We start from the raw sequence: 21046 nt of genomic DNA on the forward strand, positions 1-21046 counted from the left end.
ACATGCCCCTCTCCAACCTGTTTCCCCACTTGCTAGATGAGAGTGGGTGGGTGCAGTGAGCCGGGGCCCCAGGGGAACGAGCCCAGCCCGCTCGTGACCTGGCCTGTCACTAGACAGCCGGGACTCTGCCCGCCACAAGGGGGCTCCCGGGGGGGCGAAAACCAGGACCCCTGCCTGCATTCCCCCTCAGGCCGTGGGAGCACGAAGTGAGGTGGGAGGGGCCAGACCAGGGGCACTGCAGAGGGCGGGACGGGGGAAGGGCTGCCACCCCACCTGCACCCGTAACTGGGCCCCCAGCGCCCTCGAAGGCCACCCACGGAGGGGCCGCACGCAGGTCTCAGCAGCAGGCGCCAGGGGCCTGAAGTGAGGCCCCTGTCGCTGCCCAAACCCCAGGCAGCACAGCCACGCAGCGGGACACAGGAAGTTTATTTAGGCTAACAAGCAACGTGGGGGTAGGGTGCTCAGGAGTGGACCCCGCGCCTCCCCGAGGGGCTTTCCCAACCGTGCAGGCGGGCGTACTGGCGCCCTGGGCTGCTGCGTGCTCTCTAGCCACGCCCCCCGCCCCCGCAGACCGCGGCGCCGGGCAAGTGGCGAGACCAAGGCATCTGCAGAGGCGACAGGCCCTGCCCGGCTCTGGGGGTGGAGTGTCTGTGCGCAGGGTTCCGGGCCGAGGCAGGCAGCACCAGGCGGGCCAGGGACGGGGGCGTGACTTCGGGGGACACGTGTGGTCCATAGAAAGTAAACCGACGTCTCTCCCACAAGGACTCGGTTTAATCGAGGTGGCCCGTGCTAGCCGAAACCCGGTGTTTCGTGGCTTTCCGGCCGGGCGGCCTCCCAGTCACGCGCACAGCACGGCTCCCGCCAGCGGTGTGTTTGGTGTCGGGGGCGACGGGCTGAGACGCCTTTGTGCCCATCACACTCCCCACCTCGACCGTCGGGAGCACCTTCCGGTTTCATGGTGGCGGCACCTGGACCCTGGGTGTGCGCCCACAGACTACAGGCTCTTTGCCGGCAGGCTGTGCGGGTCCGGTTGCAACCGCAGGTGTTTTCAGATGGGACTCCTCCTCTGGGCCGGGGCAAGCTGGCCAGCGGACAGCGGCGCCCAGGACTCCGTGTCCTGGGGCTGCCTTATGGGAGAGACTCCTGGGGGACCGGGCCCCGCCCCCGGCACCCAGGCAGCGCACAGGGGTCCGTCCTCGGGAGACAGCAGGGATGACATTCGCAGGCAGGACAGTGTTGGCAGACGCACGGGACTCCCCGACGCCAGGCCCAGTGACGGCCGGGGGCGGGGCCTAGCGGGCGGGGCCTGGCGCAGGGTGGGGGGGCCCCGCTGGGCTGGGGCGGTCGGGAAGGGTGAGCGGGTAGAATAGGCGTTACTGGAAGTCGTAGAACAGCTTCCGGGGAGTCATGAACTCTCGGACTATCTCGTCCGTGACCTCCTTGCGCCGGGCCTGGTGCTCCGCGATCAGGGGCTGCAGCACCTCGATGAGCTCCTTCTTGAGCTCCCCGGTGAGCATGGCTCCGCTGGAGTAGTCCTGCCCGCGGAGGAGAGGAGTGTGAGGGCCGGCTCCGCCCTCCCACGGCCTGCTGGGAGCCTTAAACTGCGCCCTCCTAAAAACAGGGGGCTCGGTCCCGACTGTGGGCGTGTGGCTCCGACCCGCCCTCACCCGGCGGAAGGGGAGAGGGCGTGCAGATGCAGCCGCCCTGCCTGCGGAGCTGGAGCCGGAGCCGGGCCGCCAAGCGCACGGACCCACGGCCGCTCCTCCAGCCTCACCGGCTTCTGCACGGTGCTGCGGACTCCCCCGCTTCCTGTCTGCAAACGGGGTGCTAGTTCCCAGTCGGGGCCACGGGGCTGCAGAGGCCCCGAGAGCTAGAAAGCTGGGGGCAGGGCTGTGAGTACCCTGTGGGGTCTCCACGCCCACGGCCACGCTGCTCCTGGAGGGCTGTGCCGGTGGCACTGCCGCCCCTGCCGGAGCCGGGAAGCGTCGCAGCCGAGCCCGCACCCTCGGGAGGGAGCTGTGTTCACGTGGACGGAGCCCTGACTTGAGTGCGGTTAGCCCTTCCGTGCGGCCACCGCATGAACAGCAGCTTGCCTCCCTCGCGCCCCCGTCCGCGAGTGTCTGCTCCTGAGGGCTTGGAGCACCCAGGGGCGCACCCGTCCGCCCGCTCAGCTTCGGTCCCCGGGGCCCGGCCCCCCGCCTCACCTTCCTGATCTGCTCCAGCTTGTCGTCGTCCTCCAGGAAGAAGGTCAGGTACATGTAGGACACGTCCACGTCGCAGTTACCCCCGAGCTGCCTGTGCTCCTCGACGGTGTCTCTGCCTCCGGAGAACGCGTGCTTGTTGACCTGCGCCGGCCGGAGACACAGACGCGCTAGCCGGGCCCAGCCACCGGCCGGAGCCCGGGAGCGGGCGGGCGGTCACGCCGGGGCCTGGCCGGAGGGGGCCGGGCTCGGGGCGGAGGCAGGGGGCCCGCAGACGGCTCCCCCCTGCCAGGCCAGGGTCCCCAGGACCGCGGGCCTCGCCGCAGGGAGGGGCTGGGGCTGCGGGGGGGGGGGGCGGACTCGCTTCGTGCCCCGCGCCCCGGAGAGGAGAACAGGGTCAGGGATTGGACGTGTGGGGGAACATCCCGCAGTGCTCTCTGGGACGAGCTTCAGAGAGAGGACAGACGCCCACCACCTCCAGAGAGCCACAGACAGCTGGGGTGGCGGGGCCGCCACCGGAGGACGGGGCGCAGCAGCCCCCCCCGCCCCGAGCCAGCCCAGCCGCTGCCTCCCCCCAGGAGAGAGTGGCAGGCAGGGGCGGGTGGCTCGGGGGCCAGCATGGGACCCAGGACACCTGAAGGCAGCGCCGGCTGACACTTCAGGAGCTGCAGACAGACAGACTGACTCACAGACGCACGCCAGGGACCACTGAGGAGAACCCCGGAGGGACCAGGGCCAGGAGGGAGAGAAGGAAGCCAAGAAGGACAGAGTCCCCCCCCGCCCCCCCCCCCCGTGTTCTCTCAGTGACGACTGAGGACGCCTGCTGTGCGCACACGTCACCCTGTCCTGTTTGAGGGGGTGCGCCGAGCCAGCGCGTCCTCAGCGGGAGGTTTAGCGGGCCCCCCAGGGCCCCCCGGGACAGGCCACCCGCGGGACGCAGCACGCGGGCGGCGCGCAGTGTGCACGGGCAAGCCGCCGGCTGCAGCGGCCCCAGGAAGCGCGGCTCCCGAGCAGAGGAGGCTGCCCCGAGGTGCTGAGGTGTGGCCCTGCGGGGTGTGGGGGGAGCCTGGCGGGGGGTGGGGGCCGGTGGGGGGCCCCTTCCCTTTTCCTGACAAAGAAGGAACGAGTCATACAATCAACGTGTTCGAGCCGCAGAAGCTGCAGGAAATACACAGTGAACAGGCCAGGACTCGGCGCGCTCACGGGCAGGCGCGTGGCAGGCGGCTGGTGGCCATGCCGCTGCGTCCCCACGCGCGGTCCTGCTGCGACTCCCGGGAAGAGGCGGAGCCACAGAGTGGGACTCGGCCTGACCCCGCCCTGCCCGCAGGCCACTCGTGCCCCTGGTGGCCTCTGTGGCCCTGCACTTCCTGACCTCGCTCACGGCTGCCGGCCTGCGGGTCTTGGCGGGTCCCTCAGCGAGTGACAGGCGCCCCAGAGCCAGGAAGGACTCGTCTCCAATAGCATCTCAAACCCCAACAGAACCTGCTCCGCTGCAGCAGCGGGAGCTCCTCGGGCACCCCCTGCACACCTGCGCTGGGCGCCTCGGCCCGCAGGGAGAGGCAGAGGAGGACAGAGAGAGCCCGCGGACACAGCTTCTGGCGGGTGGGGGGGGGGCTGGGGGTGCCGTCTCCTTGAAGAAGGGTTTTCCTGCCGTGAAGCGGAGCCTGCCTGGGCTTCCCGGAAGGCTGGGGCCCCGCGGCGGCTCAGACGGCCGCACTACACGCTTCAGACACGGGTCTGTGCCCCCGCTGTGACCTTCAGCCCGCAGACGCACGTCTGGGCTCAGAGGACACGGCAGCTCTAACTAGCGCCCAGTTCCCACTCCCCTGGTGACTCGACAAAGGCTGGCTGAGCGCCCGGGCGCCGGGCCAGGCGGGGCTCGCGGGGAACACCAGCCGCCGAGGCCCGTGGCGGCGGCGGTGGCTGCTCACAGGCCAGCGGCTCCGCCGGTTTTCAGGGGTGGGAACGGGGCCGCCCCGGTCACCCCGACCTCGCCCTCCCCGAGTGTCTCTAAGGGGAACACACCGCGCTCTCCCGGTGGGACTGGAAGCGAGGAGCCGTGAGCAGAGCGCCCGGCCGGCTCTGGAGCACAGCTCCGCTCAGAAACGCACCGCGCGGCCCCCTGCCGCCCACGGGGAGCCCCCCGCCGCCGTGCTCACCTTGTCCTTGATCTGCTTGGCCGAGTCCGTGAGGAAGATGGAGGAGTTGGCGTCGCTGGCGCTCATCTTGGTCTGCGCCCCCTGCAGCGCGGGGAAGAAGGTCGAGTGCAGCAGCGCCGGCTTGGGGTAGCCGATCCTGGGGGCCACGTCCCTCGTCATCCTGAAGTACGGGTCCTGCGGGCAGAGGGGGGCCTTCTGAGGACTCCGAGGGGGCTCCACAGCGACCCCCCAGCTCCCAGTCGGGGTACGGAGCCGGGTCTCCACCCGACACCCCTCCCGGCCGCCTGCCCCGCCGTGCCTGCCCCGCTGTGCTGGCGGGCGGGCGGGCGCACGCAGGCCGCCACGACGCCCCGAGACGCCCCGCCCCGCCCCGCCCCGGACCTGGTCGATGGCGCAGGGAATGAGGCACTGCACGTCCGACTTGTCTCCGAAGATGTGGGGGAAGGAGTTGCTGAAGGAGGGCGCGGCCTGGATGGCGGGAAAGCTGATCTTCCCTGGGAGGAGGACACAGGGCGCTCAGCAGGAGCTGTGCCCCTCCGGCCAACGCCGGGCCCACCCCCGGGAGGGAGGCCCGAACAGGCCCTCTCGCCACCAGAGAGGGAACCGTCACCCAAGGAAACGTGACAACTGCAGAAAAGAAGGAGCGAACCTAGGGACCCAGTTTGTGCCTCTTTTCACCTGTTTTCTCTGTTTGTACGCGTTTTAGTTGCGATTCTACTCTCTTTGCCCCCCTTGCCTTCATCACGTCGTGGCGCTGGCCCGGGCTGCCCGGTAAACACCTCACTCGGCATTTAGCGCCCCCCCCCCCCGGGGCCTTCCGTCGTCCCGCACCGCGCGGTTATCTTAGCGGCGCTGTCCCGGCACAGAATGCTCCCCCACAATCTGGGGGGGGGTGGTGGTGCTGCCACTGCTGTTTGCTGAGACCCATGGTGGTGGGGTTCTGGTCGGCCTCGCCGCGGTGCGGGGCGCCCAGTGCCCAGACGCCCCAGGGCCGCACCGCGAGCCACGGGGCTCCTAGGCTGTCTGTGCAGGGCCCTTCCTGCTTTCTCCTCGGCCTGAAAACGGACGGCTGGGGGGAGGGGCAGCCGGACCCTGCAGGACAGCTGCACGTGCCCAGGACAGTGGCCCGAGGCCTGGCACCGGCTCCTCCCGTTCCGAGGAAGCCCCTGGGGTTTCCTGCTCCAGGAGCCGGCGCGTGGGTGCCGCCCCGGGCCCGCCAGCTGCGGGCGGGGTGGGCCGGGTGCGGGCAGCAGCCACTCCTTACCGATGGAGTCACTGTCCGTGAAGCCGAAAATGCCTTTCACCTGGTTGAAGGTCACATGCTTCTGAATCTTCACCACGTTCTTGTAGAAGGCTGGGGTCGACCTGCAGAGACAACCAGAATCAGACCCCAGGCACAGGGCCTTTGGTCAAGGTCAAAGCCACAGGCGGTGAAGCCGTAGGGGCCACGCCGGCCGGGGTCTCGGACTTGGGAGGGAGGCGGCCCACAGCCACAGCAGGCACGGCCCGCCAGGCAGGTGGGCCTCGGTCGGTGGAGCCGCCCAGCACGCAGGCACACCAGGGTGGGGCCACAAGCAGGAGAGGCTCGACCACGCCCAGGTGCGGGCCTGGTGGCCGGCAGGAAGCGCCGGCCTGCCGCCGGTCTTGGTGGCTGGCCATCCTGGGGGGCTCCAGCATGGGAGCCCCAAGGAGGCACCTCTGGAGACAGACTGTGCCCTGTGTTTCGGGAGACGGTCTGCAGCTCGGTGCCAGACCGACCGCCTGGGAAGGCACCCCTGGGCCCAGGGAGGAGGGCCCGCCTCGGTGCAGCCAGCCCCCCGCCTCTGGCCACCACGGCCCCTCCACTGTGGGGCAGCCCCGACCACAGGGCTGTCTCTCCTGCATGGGGAGGGGTGTGGACGCAAGGCCTGGATCTGTGGCAGCCATCCTGCGAGCAGAGGGAACCCGCCTAAGGCCGAAGCAAACACGGGGGGCGGGGCAGTAGCTGATGGTGCGACACGACCCAGCCCTGGGGCGTCTGAGCCATGTTTCTGAAGAAGATGGCCTTGACCGTCCCTGGGGGACAGGCCCCTTCCCTGCTGCAGCGGCGCCCATGGCCGAGGCTTTGGCGCCGGTGAGGAGTAACGTGTTGGGCTGCGTCCCGCAGACGATGGCCGAGTGTCAGTCCACCCCTGCAGAGACCACCTGCCTCTCGCACCTCCAGGGCCGCAGGGGCAGGTCCCCGAGCAGCGCAGTGTCGGGGGAGCGCTGGTGGCAGCTCTCGGGAGCTCCTGCCGGCGCCAGGCGCTGCTCGGGGACCCGCCCCTGCGTGTGTGCGGTCTGCGTGGGGCGCCTCGGCGAGCCACTGGGGGCTCTACGCGCAGGTCCTCTTTCCTCCTGTCCTCACGGGGCTTAGCGCCACCTGCTGACTCTCCCGGCTGGAAGGGTCCCTGAGAGAGTGGACGGACGGGTGCCCCACTGGCCACTGGGCCCCAGCAGCAGCCTGGCGTGCAGCAGATGCTCCCCCGGCACTTGCTGACTGAGGGAGCTGGGCGAGCGGACCGGGCCGCCGAGTCTCACGGAAGCTGAGGTCAGGGTGGGAACACAGACGGGCGCTGTGGGCCCCTCTGCCTGGCCGTCTGGCACTGGCACTGAGCCCCTTCCCGGGAACTGGGGGCTCGGAGAGCGGAGGCCCAGAGGCGCGCGGGGGGCCGGGAGTGGGCCGGGTCAGGCGCCGCCCCTCGCCCCTCACCCCATGTAGTCGAGGTCGGAGAAGATGAGGGTCTTGTTGATGTCGAAGCCGCAGGCGATGATGTCCTTGGCGTTCTCCACGGCATAGCCGTGGGACTGGTCCAGGGTCAGGTCCTTCCACAGGTACTTCTCGTCGTCCGTCATCTGGATGACCAGGGGCACGTTGAACACGTCCTGCAGCCACCTACGAGACACGGGGAGGGGCTGACACCTCCTTCTCCCTGCGGGAAAACGCAGCTCCTGCAACAACTTGCGTTGAGCCCCCCTTGCCGCCCTGAGCGGTGCGGCCTGGTTTGGTGGGCTGGGCGGCGCCCTGCACAGCGAGAGAGAGGTCGCTGGTCTAACCTCCGGGCAGGGCCCACGCCGGGGGGCGGGTTCGGTCCCTGGTTTCTCTCCCTCCCTCCCCCTCTCTCTAAAAACAGTACAATAAAAAAAATAAAAAAAGAGGAAAGCCCCCCGCCGCAGCACTCACTTGGTGAAAATGAAGGGGATGAGGTGGCCCAGGTGCATGGCCTCGGAGGAGGGGCCCCGGCCCGTGTACAGGTAGAACGGCTTCTTGTTCTCGTAGGCGTCGAGCACTTGGTTCATGTCCCTGCGGGGAGGAGGGGGTGGCGTGGGTTTTCCGGGGAAAGGCCAGGTGCCCGGGCTCGCCCGGGGGTGTCGGGACGAGCGGGAGCACCCGGTGTGTTATCCTGGGAGGTTACGTTAGAAAAAGGACAGGAAGTGTCTGCGGAAAGGGTTTCTCCTGTGATTGTTTTAAAAGTAGAAGACACAAAAGGTTTAGGACGATGTACTAAAAAAAAAAAAAAAAAAAAGCGCCCCAGCTGGTGTGGCCCAGTGGCTTGAGCTCTGATCTGCGAACCAAAGGGTCACCAGTTCGATTCCCAGTCAGGGCACAGGCCTGGTTTTGGGCCAGGTCCCCAGTAGGGGGGCACACGAGAGGCAACCACACAGTGATGTTTCTCTCCCTCTCTTTCTCCCTCCCTTCCCCTGTGTCTAAAAATAAATAAAATCTTAAACACACACACACACCCCGGACTGGGGGATCTTCCCAGTCATGAACACTGATACGTCATCTGCGTTCCCCACCGTCCTGTCCTGGGTGAGGCCAGGCCAGCCCCGCACAGTCCCTGCTCGGAGCCACCAGCTGCACAGAGCCCGGGCCCCACCCTCAGGCGCGCTCACCCCCAGGGTCTGGGGTGACATCCGGGAAGCTGCGTTTTTCTAAAGCACCCCCCCCCCCCAGTGACTGCGACGTGGGGGCAGGGTGTGAAAACACCTCTCGAAGGTGCGACTGTTTCTTGGTTCTGGGCAGAGTCTCCCCAAATAAGAGGGAAGCGGGCGCCTTTTCTGGAGGTCTGGGCGGAGGCCGCCCGGCAGGATTCTGAGGGTGCCCCCGCAGAGCCCCGAGCAGGCCGCCTGCGCCCGTCCCCGGACCGACAGGGTCAGGGCATCCTGGCTTTCTGGGCTTCCGCGCCCCCACCCCCGTGGGGCGGCAGCGGCATTCTCACACTTGGGAATGGCCCCAAGCTTCCGGCCCCCCCGGCAGCTGACACCACAGGCGCTCGCTGCGTGTCTCTGTCTGTGCGGGACGTGCAGAGCGGGCCCGTCTGCAGACTCCGGGGGGTGGGGTGGGGTGGTGTGGGGGTGGCCGTGGCGGTCAGGGAGAGGGACAGGTGGGGAGCGGCTGCTCAGGGCAGGGGTCTCGTTCCAGGCTGACGGAAATGTTCTGGAATCAGGGAGTGGTGATGGCCGCACAGCCTGGTGAACAGCCTGAAAACGCGACTGCTGATCTGCAGAAGCTGGATGAGATCGCACGAAGGAAAAGGCTGGGTGGGCCTGGGGCGCTCTGCCCCGAGAATTTGAAGTGTGGGGCTGCCTGGTGACCCCTGTGTGCCCCCCGAGACCGTGAAGGGGGAGCAAAACCGAACGGCCCCCCCCTTGCACTATCACGTCCACGAACAGAGCCTGGAAAAGGGGCCGGCCCGCCCCAGGCGACCTGCGGGTGGGAGAGGCAGAAGCCTTTTGGCAGCACCCGTCTTCTGATGTCACCCGCAAGGCATTTCTGGTCTGGGCGGGGGAGAGCTCCACCGGTCTCTCTCTCTCGATACTATTTGTGAACAGGCCGGCACAATGCAAGGAAGAGAGGGCTTGTGATTCCAGGAAGCCTCCTGCTCACTGTGCGGGGGGCGCTGAACCCGGACACAGCGTGGCACCAATCTCGTCGTGAGTCCCCGTGTGAACTGGGCCGGATGTGCCCTTCCCCGTGTGAACTGGGCCAGCGACGGGACCACACGCTAAGGGCCAGTGGGCGAAGGGGTGGGCACGATGCCACCGCCAGTTGCCGGCAGGGCAGAAGGGGGGTGCAGGCCCCTGACAACGGCCGCCCACGGCCTCTCCCCCCCAGCAGCAGGCAGCCTGCGGGAAGGGCCCCCGCCGGCCCGCGGCCGGAAGCTGACCTGTGAGAGAAGAAGATGCCTCTACGCAGGAAGCGGTGTGGTTTCTGGCCCGTGGCTCTCTCGATCCGGTTCACCAGCTCTCTGTCGATTTTACTGCTCCCAAATCGAACTGGAGAAAGGACAGGGAATCAGGAGTCGGCGGGAGGTTGGGCGGTCGGGTGTCACTGAGACGAAGGGGAAAGGAGGGATCCACTCGGGTCTCAGGGAAGCCCCCCCGCTTCCCCGAGGTCTCTGCCCCGGCCCCGCCCCCAACACCAAGTCCAGGGTCCTCTGCAGGGACGCTGACAGCCGAGACCACTGCCGGCTTGACAGAAAACCACGCGCAGAGTGAAGTGCCGTTTGGTCTGGACTGGGTTCCGGCGGGAAACGTTCAGAATGCACACAGGGGGCTGGTGCTTATTAACGCGTGGTTCACGCATGCCGACAATGACACTTCTTAATGTTCTGAGCCGGCCGGGCTGAGCCGAGGCCCGAGCCGGAGCGAACTTTCCCTCGCTGACAGCCTGCACTCACGCAGCGCGGGAGACGGCTGTGATCTGGAGCGGCCCGTTTCATTCTGTGCCCGCCTGCACGGCCAGCAGTGGTCTCAGTGGGGGGGATTCCTGCGCAGGAAGCCCCCCGGGGAAGGGCCTGGAAGCGCCGGCGGGCCACCTGCCCGCTGCCACCTTTCCTAAACTGCCTTCCAGGCTTGCAGCTGCACGAGCAGCCTCCTGGCAGGGGGTGGGGGGATACTTCAGTGACCTGTGACCGACCCGCAGACACCGAGTGGAAGACGACGCCCGAGGCAGCCCCTCCCCATGCGCTGCATCGTCCAGGCAAGAGCAGAGGCCCCGCGAGCTCTCCACGGGAGGAGGTCACTGCTCTGCAATTAGCTTCACTTATAACTCAGTTTAAGCGTCGCCCTTTGGGAGTGGAACGCACCACCAAGGAGCCGTGGCTGTGTGTTTCTGGGCCTCAGAGCCGGACCGGACCTAGAGTCAGCTCGGTGGGAGGGGCGTCCCGGAACCGCCCCTCGGGCCGGGGCTTTCCCGGGACCTACCGATGAGCTTGTCGTAGTCGACGCCCTTCGCGCTGCTCGTCTGCACCGTCCACGGGTCCACGAAGTCCTCCTCGGCTTCCGTGGCGCTGTCGCCCGCGGGCGCCAGGTCCCCGGGAGGGCTGTCGACCTTGTAGTCCTCCCCGGTGGTGGCCCTGTAGGCCATCTTCAGGGACAGCAGCAGTCTGACCGCGGAGTCCAGGTCATCCTGAGCACGGGGGCCGGGCGCAGGCGAAGACGTCAGCGACAGCTGACACGCGCCCAGCGTCCCCGCGGCTGCCCCACCCCCCCGGCCGGCCTCACTGTCCCCGCCCCTTCCCAGCTGCAGAAACTCAGGACTCGGAGAGGGGCAGGAGCTTGCCCGTGGACACACAGCAAGTGTGGGCCTGGCCGTCCTCTGTCTTCCCCTGCCGCTCTAGTGCTGTGGGTCACCACCAAACTCGACGGGGTACCGGGGACACGGTGTCCGCTATCTGGGACAGAACTGCTGCACCAGAGCACCCCCCAGCAGCGCTGACGCAGGGGCCTCGCGGCAGGGCCCTCTGCCCGGGCCCGCCGAGCCCCGCCTGGAGCCGCCCTCCCACCCGCACAGACCCAGGCGGATGTTTACACAGACAGACGCAAATAACACGGCAGCGAGGACCGCGGCGGCAGCTGGAAAGGACAGCACAGACGGAAAGAGGCAAAGAAAAACCGCGGGCTTTCAGGTCACGAACCGGGGAGGGAGTCATACGGAACAGCTGTGCTACTGCCCGCAGTGTCTGCACAGACATTGTCTGCTGTTTCCAGAGAAGCCTAAGGAAAACAAGGTGACGTGCACCCCGGGGGCTCTGGAAACGTGCCGAAGACCCCTCTTCCGGGAGCCCGACGTCCGGCATTTCTCGGGGCGGCCCCGATGAGGCACGGCGGCCCGCATAACTGGCCTGGCTGCGTCAGCTCACGGGCGAAGGACACCCGCAGTCCAGTCTGCCTGCCACGGAACACACAGACCTTTGCATTCAGGGCGTTTACGCGACGCGCCGGGACCTGGACTTCCCAGTGCGCAGCCGCCCAGCAAACTCCGCTCAGAGACCCGCCCCGCCTGCTCGGCCCCTGGGCCTGGGGGGCCACCCCCGTAGGGCGACTCTGCGGACAGCCGTGCTCCCGCTCTGCGACGACCTGGACCCCACACGAGCTGGAGCTGGGCCGTCAGCCAGCCCGTGGGCGGACCTCCCGCGCAGCAGGACGCCTGCCCTGGCGAGCCAGGCTGGCGCCCTACACTCACCCCCTCTCCACAGCGCCCGGCTCGGCGCTGCCACCGAGCAAGGGGTCGGCAGCATGGCCTTTGGGGGGGGGGGGTGGGCTGCGGGAAGGACCTCCCGAGTGCACCGCAGTCACCGGCCCTGCCACCCCTGGCTGCGGGGGCCTCGCACAGCCAGTCTCACCCAACTCTGCCTGCAGCCCGGTGGCCCAGTGGCCCCATGTCACTCACGCAGCCAGCGTCCCCGCTCGGAGACCGTCTGGACCCTGAACGGGACTGGGAGAGTCAAGCAGGCTCACCCGTCCACTTTCTCGCCCTCCCTCCTAACATGGACCGCGACGCTGAAACGGCATCTGAGAGCCCGTGCTCTGGACACGGCCGGGCACCGAAGACTGGGCACCACCGCCTCGCGCACCACGGCCTCGCACACCACGGCCTCGCACAACTACAGCCTCACACACCACGGCCTCGCGCACCACAGCCTCGCACAGAGGTTGAGCTCAGGCAGGGCTGTCCGAGGGGGAGGAGTCTCGGGGGGCCCTGTCGAGTAGGGGCAGTGACCGGGAGGCCAGGGGACGGCTCTCGTGGTGGTTTCCCCACTCAGGTGCGGGTTACACGGGCGTGGATCTCACTGTGAACACCCACTGAGCTGCCCGCCGGCAACCCCTGGGCCCTTCGGAGCGAGCGGGGGGGTTCCGTGGAAGGAGTCCACGGACAAGAAGAAGAAGAAGAAGAAGAAGAAGAAGAAAGGCCCCGCTCTCCATCCTCACCCCCCTGACCGGGGTCGTCTCCCGAGTCCTGCTCCGGCTGTGCCCAACCCCCGCCACTGTCTCCCGCCAGAGCCCCCGGATTCTAACCCGCCCCCGGCAGAGACCCCGATGCAGCGAGCTGCCACCCCTGACCGCAGCGGGGCTCCCCCCGCAGGACGCGCGGAGGGCCGGGGCCCAGGCCACGGGAGGAGACGGCCAGTGATGGCCCACGGGCCGCCCTGCGCGGATGCCCCCAGAGCGGCTTTGCTTGCTGAAAGCGACTTTCTAAAACACCGGGGGCTCCTACTGTCCTGCATTTCACGGTCAAGCCCAAGTTTACTTCTGAGTTTTCACCTCTCGGCTCTGGTCCCAGCGTGCGCCCTCCGACCCCTCCCGCCGAGTGAGTGTCGGCTGGCCGAGGGCGGGCGCCGCCGGGCTGCGGAGGGGGCGCGGCGCCGCGCTGAGCGGTGCCTGTGTGCTCCAGTGTGAGCGCGGCTGTGACTGCTGAGAACTACTAGCAAAACATTCATTAAATGTTAGTAGAATTCAATGTTAAATGGACAAAATGATCGCAGTCAATTCCCAAAACGGGTCTAGGGGTCCTTGTTTTAGGTTTTTTTTGAAACAGTGGCGTAACCTCACCCACGAGCCCTGTCTGGTGGGCGACCCCGCCTTGTGAGGAACCGACTCCCCTGTTCTGACATTGCTTTCTTTCCGTACCCCTGTTTCCTCTTCCTCCACGTCAGGGTTTACTTGGGGTCCAGGGAGACAGAGTACCCCCCGGGGCGAGTGTGAGGTGGCGGACTGTCTGGAGAGAGCCCGGGAGGAGACTGTTGGAAAGGAGACGCAGGGGTTGAAGGTGGGCCCCGAGGAAGTCGTGGGGAGCAGAGGCGTCCCAGGGCAGAAGGGCGTGCCAGGTGCCTGCTGCCGAGGGCCCCACTCCTGAGACCCTCTGCACAGACAGCACAGAGATCCCGGGGGAAGGTGAGGGCGTGGCCCTGCGAGGACAGAGGGCGCGGAGAGGACACCAGCAGCAGGAGCCCAGGAGCTGGGAAGCTACAGGGTGACCGGTAACGGTGAGAACGGGTGCTCGGACGCTGAGGGAATACGGGGCAGCGACTGGCCTGACTGGTGGGGCATCCCCAGGAGGTCAAGGCCATTAGTGGCCTCGGGTCCTCCTGGAGGTGAGCGGCCAGGGCGTGGGCTACAAAAACAGGAGCGCCAGTCGAATGTGTGTTCAAGGAGCTGTTATTCCGGTCTCCCCCGAGGGTCCCGACGCAGCTGAATGGGTGCCCCACCCACCCGGAGGTTTAGGGTCTGGAGAGGAGTGGTGACCTCTGCCCCGCGGGGCAGCGCCCTGAGAACAAGGAGCTCAGGGCGGGACCGGGCAGCCCTGCTCCTCCGCCCCGCCCCGCTCCGCTGCACACCGGGGCAGCAGGCCGCACCTCTTGCTCCGCCGACCTCAGAGAAGAGGCCCGCAGACCCCAACGCTGAGGGCTGCCGGGCTGCTCTCCAGGGCCGGGTGACCTGCGCTGGCGAGCCCCTCCCCCAGGCGCCCAGCCCTTGACCGGTGCCCCGTGTTCCCTTCGGAAACCCCAGCGGCCGGGCGAGCACCAGCACGCGGGAGCGTTGCCCCTAACTGGAGGGCCGAAGGAAGAAGTTAACTCGGAGGAGACGGAGTTTACGGAGGGGGCAGAGGACATCGGGAAAAGGACCACAGGGCCTCAGAGACAAAGGACGCCGCATCTACACGGTGATTATGAGGACGGGAACGTTCAGAGGTCAGATGAACTCTGGAAGTTAAAAATCATAGGTTAAAAGTGAAAAACCGAGAAGAACAAGACGAAAAATAGGTCAAAAAGATCAGAGGACCAGTCTTTGGGTTGAACAAACCAGCAAAGAAACACAGAAAACACACCAAAGGAAGTGCAGTTCCTGAGATGTGAAGGTCGTGAACTTCCGGCCCGAGAGGAGCCCTGAGTGAGCGCCCACCCCGAGAAACGACCCGCTCCGGCAGGAAGACACAGACCCTGCAAACCTTCGCGCGGCGAGGGAGACAGAGGCCCCGCCCGCTTCCCCACCTCCAGCCCCGACTGCTGGCTCAGGCTGCGGGGGCGGGGGGGGGGCGGCGCACTTCCGCTTCAGAGCTCTACCCCGGCCCCGCCGTCCAGCGCTGGTGAGATAAAGGCCCTTTCAGACCACACGAGAGCCACCCTTTCCTTGGCTGTGATCTTCTCAAACCACTGGAGGGTGGGCTCTGCCCAAGGGCAGCTCACCCGGAGGAGTGAGACACAGGGTCAGGGGACAGGGACCCCAGAGAGGCCAGGGAGCCCCGGGGCGGGGGGGGGCGGGCAGCGAGGGAAGGGCCCGAGGTGGGCAGGGTGGGAGGGGGGCTCCAGTCCAGAGCAAAGCAGGTGCCAGGTTGGGGAGAGGACCCCCCCACCCCGAGAAGGACCTGACAGACGCATTGGCATGAGGGCCTCCAGGGGACAGCCGCCCAGTGGGGGCGCGCCTGAGACCCGCTGCCATCGGGCCCTCACGGAGCCCGGCAGGAAGGGGTGCAGACGAGGGGGCTCCGTTTGAGGAAGGAAAGGCACTCGGTACACTCAAGGGGCCAGCGGCCGGCAGCGCTGCCGCGGCCAGAGTCACGCAGACGCTGACATCAACCCGAGGACACGGGGCAGGAGGCTGGAGGGACGGGGAGCGCGCATGGCAGCGCCAACTCCCTGCCTCCCGCGGGCAAAGCCTGGGCCTGGACCCAAGGAGCGCCAGGATGAGCGGGATTTAGATTCAGCTAAGACCATTGAAAATTCGCGTTTCTAAGGGCACGAAGTGGGGAGGGTGGGTGGACGACCATTGCATTTCAGCAGCCTCTCTCTCGGTGACATGCGTCCAGGGGAGGACAGAGGGGAACACGGGCAAGGCTGCAGCCGGTCAACTGGGGGAGCGGCGCGCTCCCCGGCAGCGCCACCCGACAGGCGAGGCTGGACGCATGCGCGGATGCATGCGCAGACGCCGCGCAGAGACCCCGCCGAGTCACCCACCTTGGACGCCTGCCCCGCCTTGAGGGCCCTCACGCGCTCCGCTTGGGCAGTGATGCCGTGGAACAGCTCCAGCCCGGAGGCACAGCCCTGCTCGTCCGCCATGTCCCGAAGCCAGTCGCTGCTGGGCCGCACAGGGGCTGCTCAGTGGTCCGGACGCGCTGTGAGCGAGAAGGGGGGGGGAGAGAGTCACGAGGCATTGCAGCTTCTCCCCTCCTGTGTCTAGTCCTTCTTTCTCAAAAGGCTGGAGGGGAGTCGTGATCAAGAGCGTGGATAAATACCATCAATAAAAACACAAGCAGGGATTTGGGGCCAGGAGAAGGGGAAAGAGGAGGAACACGTGGCAACAGCGAGGACTAAGGGAACTGCCGGCCTCCGGGTTTACGGGCGGCGGAGGGGCCGCCGACCGAGCCGGAGCGCGCCCCGCCCAGGACCCAGGGCGCAGGAAGCGCCGGTGTTTGCGGAGGGAGTTCACACCGAAGGGCTTTGATCACGCCCCACACATGGGGCGAACTGCTGTTTGCTCTTTGGTTGCGCTGCAGGTGAATTCCCAGATGGCAGCCGCTGTGACCAGCTGTCGCTGGCCAGCTGCCGTTCTCCGAGGAAGCAAGACCCGGCTTCCAAATGAGGCGAGAACCACATACAGCCTGTGCATCAGGCACGCCGCCTCACTCAGTGCGGAACTGCGAAGAACCTTCTGCTAGTCGTCATTTACTGCTAACCTCGAAGGTGGGGGCGCGGGGCAAGCCACCTGACGCTGCCTCGGGGCGGACACCGGCCACAACCAGCCCCTTCCCGGGCCAGTCTCTCGCCCTTTCTGAGGGTCTGCTTCCTCATCTACAAAACGATGCCCCCAGGAACCCCTCCACCTGCCTCAAGGGCTGTTACGAGAAGAAATGAGAAAAAAAGTACGTGGTAGCGTTTTGTAAGCTGTAAAACCAGAGATCAACCCCCGCCCCCCACAAGTGCTGTTTGTGAGGGCCCCAACCCACGTCTGATGCTGCGCCTGGACGGAGGGGGACCGCGGCAGCGGGGCCGAGACAGAGTGACTGTCTCCCAGCTCCTCTGTGCCTGGTGCTGCTCCGGGCGCCTCCCACACGGTAGTTCACCGAAGCCTCGTGAGGCAGGTTTATCTCACAGACGAGTAAACTGAGGCACAGCAAGTGGCAGAGACGGGACACAAAGTCACGTGGCTTGACCCGAGGGCTTGCACTCTCCAACTGTATCCCACAGGCTACTGGGGGGGGGGGGCCTTGGCCCCGCCCTGGAAGGTGGAAATGAGGTCCCAGCACGCACTGCAGCACGCACCGCGGGACGGCGCAAGCAGGTGTGCCAGTGCCGGTGAGCGCGGAGTCTAGCCCTGCCGGCCCTGCGGCAGAGGTCTCACGGACGACTGCTTTGCTCCTTTAACCATTTATAATGGTTTCTAGTAACTCTAGGGACCAAACACAGATTTGAGGAGTGATTTACTTTTATTTTCCTATTGCTAAACAGCTGTTTGAGAAGTATGTGCACCCCCACTAAACATTCTGTGCGTGGTCAGAGACGACGATTCTTTTCCCTCCTGGCTGAGAATTGCCTCAATTCTCTGAAAGGGAAGTTTGAAGACGTACTTAGATCACGGAGTGGGAAGTTTAGAGAAGTCTGTAAAAATGAGAAGGAGCCCGAACCTGTGTGGTTTAGTTGGTTGGACATTGTCCTGCAAAGTGAAAACCTATGGGTTCGATTCCCGGTCAGGGCCCATGACTGGGTTGCAGGCCTGGCCCCCAGCTGGGGTGCGTGCAAGAGGCAAATCTCCTCTCTTTCTCCCTCCCCTCCCCTCTCTGAAAATAAATAAATAAAATCTTCAAGAAAAAAAAAAAAAAGGAATGCGGAAGAACCTCCGACTGGCACCAGAGGCCCATTATCAAAAAGCACAGGGGAGGAAGAAAATTACTTTCAGGCACAAGTGATCAAACATCACGTCCAGATTCCTGATCCTCACAGCTGGGCGTACAGTTTACTAAGTCCTCCCTTAATGTCACCGATCGGCTCTGCCACTTAAAAGCAAAATGACGCAGAAGCCGATTTTGCCACAGGCTGACTGACACACACAAGACTTCAGCTCCTGCAGCGTCTCACCGACACTATCAGTCAAGTTCCGAAGTCTGTGAGCAGGACCCAATCAAGGACAGATGGAAAGTACCCTGGAAAATCCCTGGGGAAGCGCCAGGTGCCCGGAGCAGGGGACCCCTGGACAGCTGGTCCCCGCCCGCTGTGCAGCAGGATGCTGCCGATGCGCAGCCAGACCTGGGGCTGCCTGGGGGGTTCGTGTTGGAGGGAAAACGTGGACCTTCATGTTTTTCTCTTCATCCTTGCCAAGGATATGTTTTTGGATTTTAGAGAGAGGGGAGGGAGGGAGAGAGGTAGTGGTGGGGGATATCAGTTGTCTCCTGTACGCGCCCCGATCAGGGATTGAACCTGCAACCTTTTGGTGTATGGGATGACGCCCCAGCCAACCGAGCTACCTGGCCAGGGCAGCACAGATCTTTAAATATCAGAATCCCATCGAAGAAGAGGCACGTGGGAACTAAATCCGACCGAGGGGAAGATGAGTCTCCCTGCTCCTGTGATCACAAGGCGTGGGAATTCTCGCTGCATGGGAACCGCCTGCACTGTAAGTCTTATGTGCATGGATGATGCAACTTCACGAGGGATTGCACTGGGCTGACCGCAGGCAAGGGGAACATGCTACCCTGCCGCCTCTCTCGTTTCATGCACCCACCCATTTGCCACCATTTCTCCCATCTGGTCAACATCCTCTTTTACTTCTTTAAAAATTTTTAAAAATTCTCATCTGAAAATGTTTATTGATTTTGAGAGAGGGAAGGAGGGAAGGAGGGAGAGGGGGAGAGGGGGAGAGAGACCTTGATGTGAGAAACATCCATCGGCTACCTCCCCTGTACACCCTGACTGGGGATTGAACCCTCAACTTAGGCATGTGCCCTGACCAGGAATCGAACCTGTGACCTTTTTTGGTGTACAGACGATGCTCCAACCAATAGAGATACCCAGCCAGGGCATCCTCCTTTATTTGTTTGTTAACTGACTTTTAGAATGAAGTTTAACTTCAGAGGCGTTTAGCCTGGAGTCTGGAACTCCAGAATTTCATCACTCATTGGCAGGCACATCGGTACATACAGAGGTCCCAGCAGAGTATCCAGGTTTCATTTTCTTTTCAAAGGGCTGTGAGAGACCAAAGGGCTCTCAGGACCATTATCTTAAGTGGTGACCTCATAAACTGTAACGTTAAGGGGAAACTGCTTCATCTATTTAGCCAAGACTACAACTTCAAACACAGAACTGAAGGTACAGTCTGTGAGGCCCTCTCTTCTCTCCTCTAACAAAGCGCTGGGAGAACAAAGACCAACACGGCACACTCCCTAGCCGGTCACAGCACACCTTAGAGGGAAAGCGACAAGGCTCCTCACAACTAACTCTCAATTCTCTTTTCAAAGACGAACCTTGTGCTCATTTGAAAGGTCCTGTTGTTCTGGAGGCGCATACCAGGCACTCAAAGAAACTGGGTGTGGTTTTGGGATGAAAAGAATAATTACAGAACGTTCCACGGAAAACGCGGGGTCATAATTCAGCACTCCGCTCAGCTCAGAACACACGGGTCCTGCCAGGGTCCTGCCGGGGTCCTGCCATTTGGGGTGAGGGTGGCCTCAAGACAGCCAATTCCGGAGCCGCTGGGAACGGCTGGGGAGGGCACCCAGGAGTTTCCGGATGCCTGGAGAACCAGGGGTGGGACACCCTCCTTCACCTCCTGGATGCAGGGCATGGGCGACAAGGCCCTTGGACTCTCCAGTTCCCAGAGGACAAGAAGATAGCTTCTTTAGAGCAAGGAGTTCTAACGCCTCTACCCTTGGCACGAATTATGTTCACTTTCTCTTTTGTAAACTCCGAAGAGGAAAGGTTATTTTTCTCTCCAAATAATGAAATGAACATTACCTTAAAAGGCAAAGAAGACATCAACCTCTACGAAGTCAGACGTAAGGTATTTTTGAGTATCACAGTGAGAATGCTAATAATATGTTCGGATGTTGGCTCTTTACGGGGGTGTCGTCGGTGAAGAGTATCACAGCCAACACGAAGGGGCTAAAACTCAAGTCACGACTCCAGACAGACAGCTGCTCACCCGGCATCTCCATCCCTGGGGAAGCTGGGAATCAACCTGAACTTTCCGGGTCAATGGGATGAAATAAAATGCCCAACATTCTGATTCTACCACAGCCTCTTGCTCTTTAAGCCAAGGTTTCCAGCACTTCGGTAAAAGGCTGGTAAAAACAGGACCAAGCTGAGCCTAACGGAAGACAGCGGTACATACCTGGGTTGCGGGAAGCACTGCACGGGCGGCCACCGGAGCAGCTGAGGCTGCTCTCGGCTGCAGCGCTCTTCTTTTATAGTGTTTCCTCTCTTTCTTTCAGTTTCCTTTTGAAAAGAGCCTTTTTTTTTACACCCCACCCTTCGACTGTTTGCAGGAGGGGTTTCTTATAAATCACCCTGCTTCTCACCAACACTTGACTCCTGACCAACTTCCTCGATGAGACTGCCCAATCAGGGATGGGTGGTGTGCGCGTTAGGGGCGAGGGGGCGGGTGGAGACCAGTGAAACCTTCTTGAGAGTCCAGCCCTTCACTGCATTGCACGGCGAGTCCAATCATTGCATCAGCCACCGTATTCCCTACGTTGGCCTCGGGCTAACCTTTCCGCCCTCTTCCCGTTCCCCACCCAAAGACACCCTGGAATGTCCCTGCGACTGTCGTGCACTGAGGCGGCGCAGTGCAGTAGGAAGATCAGGAAATCTGGAGTCACACGGACCTGGGTTTTAAAGCCAGCTTTGACACTTTCTGATTTCAAGACCTTGAGCAAGTCAGATTACCTCTCTGCTTCATCCTCGGTTTCCTCTCCCGTGAAACGGGCATAAAGGGGCCTCCCAGCTTTACCGTGGAGGGGGCTGAGTGCGATACTATAGGCAAAGACCCTGGCTTTGAGAAAAGGGAGGGGGTGGGAGAGATAAGGGTCGGTGCCGGCCGGCGTGGGCGACAGGCCAGATGGGGGCGCACGGAGAAGGGCGCGAGGGGCGTGGTGGTGCCAGAACCGGCAGGCAGCGAGCCGGGCTCTCAGGAAGACACTGCGGACCCTAGGGTGCAGGCGGCTCCAGGAGGTCCAGGTCTTCAGGCGCCGCCCCGGCCTCCCCCCGTCATTCCCTCACTTACCAGCCCATGCGGGGCCGTCAGCACTCGGCAGCACTGGTTCAGCCTCCTGGGCGTCCGTGGAAACGCCGTCCGGCTGGAACGACTTCCGGAAGCGAATGCGCCTCACTGGCTGTTTGCGCGGGGGGAGGGGGACGGAGACTACCGCTGATTGGTCGGCGGGCCTTGGGTAAG

The 21046-nt window shown here is 64.3% G+C and overlaps 2 protein-coding genes across 3 annotated transcripts in view; one reads left to right on the plus strand and one right to left on the minus strand.

The window, feature by feature from the left end:
• Window positions 1–407: 407 nt before the first annotated feature.
• WARS1 (tryptophanyl-tRNA synthetase 1) lies at window positions 408–20985 on the minus strand. Of its 2 annotated transcripts, none has more exons than XM_045822449.1 (11): window positions 20876–20985; window positions 15619–15776; window positions 10589–10793; window positions 9550–9658; window positions 7563–7682; window positions 7092–7274; window positions 5625–5725; window positions 4742–4854; window positions 4361–4534; window positions 2205–2345; window positions 408–1535 (listed from the first exon to the last, which is right to left on the minus strand). In XM_045822449.1, exons 2-11 carry the CDS (start codon window positions 15718–15720, stop codon window positions 1374–1376), a joined length of 1410 nt encoding a protein of 469 aa, XP_045678405.1. In that variant the 5' UTR covers window positions 15721–15776; window positions 20876–20985; the 3' UTR covers window positions 408–1373. The 2 variants fall into 2 exon arrangements, with proteins under 2 accessions (XP_045678405.1, XP_045678404.1); XM_045822448.1 differs by lacking the exon at window positions 20876–20985 and adding an exon at window positions 19985–20173.
• Window positions 20972–21046, plus strand: part of WDR25 (WD repeat domain 25) — a 120479-nt gene continuing 120404 nt past the window's right edge. Inside the window, exon 1 of the mRNA XM_045822446.1 lies at window positions 20972–21041. The gene's annotated coding sequence lies outside the window, so the exon portion shown is untranslated. The remainder of the gene's footprint in view (window positions 21042–21046) is intronic.

Source organism: Phyllostomus hastatus, unplaced genomic scaffold (genome assembly GCF_019186645.2).
Source record: "Phyllostomus hastatus isolate PE091 unplaced genomic scaffold, TTU_PhHast_1.1 phas_scaffold_501, whole genome shotgun sequence".
Lineage (NCBI taxonomy): Eukaryota > Metazoa > Chordata > Mammalia > Chiroptera > Phyllostomidae > Phyllostomus > Phyllostomus hastatus.

Bases quoted from the DNA above. Each gene is read 5' to 3' on its own strand.
- WARS1 (XM_045822449.1), bottom strand. From the start codon at position 15,720: ATGGCGGACGAGCAGGGCTGTGCCTCCGGGCTGGAGCTGTTCCACGGC. The intron at 5,726-7,091 runs GTGAGGGGCGAG...TTGTCTCTGCAG, and splicing joins TCCGACCTCGACTACATGGG to GTCGACCCCAGCCTTCTACA. The intron at 4,535-4,741 runs GTCCGGGGCGGG...CTCTGCCCGCAG, and splicing joins TTCCCTGCGCCATCGACCAG to GACCCGTACTTCAGGATGAC.